The sequence below is a fragment of the Octopus bimaculoides genome, chromosome 23, assembly GCF_001194135.2.
Source record: "Octopus bimaculoides isolate UCB-OBI-ISO-001 chromosome 23, ASM119413v2, whole genome shotgun sequence".
In the NCBI taxonomy this organism is placed as follows: domain Eukaryota; kingdom Metazoa; phylum Mollusca; class Cephalopoda; order Octopoda; family Octopodidae; genus Octopus; species Octopus bimaculoides.
Genome location: NC_069003.1, coordinates 35,596,220 through 35,599,356, shown reverse-complemented (window position 1 = coordinate 35,599,356; position 3,137 = coordinate 35,596,220). Strand labels below are relative to the sequence as shown.

Genomic DNA, 3,137 nt, shown 5'->3' with positions numbered 1-3,137 from the left:
TAATATTTGAGTTAAAAAAGATTTCTTTCTTTTTGTGATTTTTCGTATAAAATTCTGATAAGTAAAAATAAATGTCCAAAAGAAGTTTCCCAAAATACATTTCCGGGATTTTACATAAAGATATACAATTAGGGCGAACTTTTATTTGAAACCATGAAACTATAAACATGCCTGCAAAAAATATGTAAACTTCTGGAAGAAACCACATGAAATCGTACGATGGACATTTTGCATAAAAATCGAGAGCCAAACAAATGTTCGCTTACCTTGACATGACATTTCTTCACTTTAACAGGACTGGGGAACAGTTCACTGAAGCAGACGACACCCCAGCCTGCTGATGGCGTACCACGTGACTCTATCTGGCCAACAAGTGTTACAGCGTATGTGTGTGTGTGTGTGTGTGCGTGGGTGTGTGTGTCTATGTATATGTGATTGTTCACTTTTACGTATGTTCGTATGTATGCGTGCGTTAGCGTGTGTGTTCGTATGTGTTACTGCCAGGTTGTGTATATATTCGTGTTTATTTGTGCATGCGTTTGCTAGTGTGTGTGTATGAGTGCATGTATGTGTGTGTCTATGTGTTTGTGCATATGTTTGCATCTGCGTGTGTGTGCGTGTGTCTATGCATATGTCATAGTGCGCTTTTACGTATATGTGTATGTATGTGTATGTTAGCATACGTGTTCGAGTGAGTTGCTGTGAGATCCACCCAATACTTTCAATACATTAGTAAAGCCTAATATTTATTCTGTCTTCTTCCTAGGGCCGAACCGCTTAATTACAGGGACGTAAACACAGCAACGTCGGTTGTCAAGCTGTGGTATGGGACAAACAGCAACACAAAGACACGTACATAAATCTATCTATCTATCTATCTATCTATCCATCTATCTATCTATCTATCTATCTATCTATCTTTCTATCTATCCATCTATCTACCCCTCTCTCCTCTCTCTCATATATACACACAAGCGAACAGACTGTTTACATAGATACATACATATATATATATATATATATATATATATATAGATAGATATATATATTCTCTTTTACTCTCTTTTACTTGTTTCAGTCATTTGACTGCGGCCATGCTGGAGCACCGCCTTTAGTCGAGCAAATCGACCCCAGGACTTATTCTTTGTAAGCCTAGTATTTATTCTATCGGTTACTTTTGCCGAACCGCTATGTTACAGGGACGTAAACACACAGCATCGATTGTCAAGCGATGGTAGGGGGACAAACACAGACACACAAACATATATACACGCACACACACACATATATATATTATATATATATATAAACGACTGGCTTCTTTCAGTTTCCGTCTACCAAATCTACTCACAAGGCTTTGGTCGGCCCGAGGCTATAGTAGAAGGCATTCGCCCAAGGTGTCCCGCAGTGGGACTGAACCCAGAACCATGTGGTTAGTAAGCATGCTGCTTACCACACAGCCACTCCTGCGCCTATGTATACATATATGTGTATGTACATATATATGAATTACTGCATGTACACGAAAGAACTCTGGCCGAAATAAGATTAAGATTATTGTTGTTGTTGGCACTCCGTCGCTTACGTCGTCGAAGGTTTCAGTTGATCCGATCAACGGAACAGCCTGCTCGTGAAATTAACGTGCAAGTGGATGAGCACTCCACAGACACGTGTACCCTCTCCCCTTCTCCCTCTCTCTCTTCCTCTCTTTCTTCCTCTCTCTCTTCCTCTCTCTCTTCCTCTCTCTCCCTCTCTCCCACCCATACACACACACAAACGAATACACTGAAGCAAATTAACACCAAATATACAGTGCGTGTGTTTTTATTGGCTAAACTGGCAATATGACCATCCCCAAGTACAACAATATATATATATATATATATATATATATATATATATATATATATATATATATATATATATATATATATATGTATGTATGTATGTATGTATGTATGTATGTATAATATATGTATGTATGTACGTATGTATGTAAATGCATACATACATACATGCATGCATGTGCATCTTTACACGTAAAACACATTAATATTTGAGTTAAAACAGATTTCTTTCTTTTTGTGATTTTTTCGTATAAAATTCTGATAAGTAAAAATAAATGTCCAAAAGAAGTTTCCCAAAATACATTTCCGGGATTTTACATAAAGATATACAATTAGGGCGAACTTTTATTTGAAACCATGAAACTATAAACATGCCTGCAAGGAATATGTAAACTTCTGGAAGAAACCACATGAAACAATACAATGGACATTTTGCATAAAAATCGAGAGCCAAACAAATGTTCGCTTACCTTGACATGACATTTCTTCACTTTAACAGGACTGGGGAACAGTTCACTGAAGCAGACGACACCCCAGCCTGCTGATGGCGTACCACGTGACTCTATCTGGCCAACAAGTGTTACAGCGTTTCAAATGCAGTCTAGCGCGCGCGCGTTTGTCTGTGTGCGTGTGTATGTATGTATGTGCTTGTACGTGGGTGCGTGTGTCTATGTATATGTGATTGTTCACTTTTAGGTATGTGCGTATGTATGCGTGCGTTAGCGTGTGTGTTCGTGTGAGTTACTGCCAGGTTGGGTATATATTCGTATTTATTTGTGCATGCGTTTGCTAGTGTGTGTGTGAGTGCATGTGCATGTATGTGTGTGTATGTGCTTATGTATATGTTTGTGTGTGTGCATGTGTTTGTGTTCTATGCGCGTGTGCGTGTGCGTGTGCATGTGTCTATGTATATGTGATTGTGCGCTTTTACGTATGCGTATATGCATGCGTAGTGGTGACGCAATGGCCCAGTGGTTAGGGCAGCGGATTCGCGGTCATAGAATCGCGGTTTCGATTCCCAGACCGGGCGTTGTGAGTGTTTATTGAGCGAAAACACCTAAAGCTCCACGAGGCTCCGGCAGGGGATGGTGGTGAACCCTGCTGTACTCTTCCACCACAACATTCTCTCACTCTTACTTCCTGTTTCTGTTATGCCTGTAATTCAAAGGGGCCAGCCTTGTCACACTGTGTCACGCTGAATATCCCCGAAAACTACGTTAAGGGTACACGTGTCTGTGGAGTGCTCATCCACTTGCACGTTAATTTCACGAGCAGGCTGTTCCGTTGATC

General features: G+C 40.1%; 1 protein-coding gene across 1 annotated transcript in view; it reads right to left on the bottom strand.

Moving 5' to 3' along the window:
* The window catches only part of LOC106882622 (protein Wnt-9a), a 277,020-nt gene extending 276,640 nt beyond the window's left edge, over positions 1-380 (bottom strand). The window contains exon 1 of the mRNA XM_052975985.1: positions 267-380. Coding sequence (XP_052831945.1) covers positions 267-274 — 8 coding nt within the window. The 5' untranslated portion in view covers positions 275-380. The remainder of the gene's footprint in view (positions 1-266) is intronic.
* Positions 381-3,137: the final 2,757 nt, after the last annotated feature.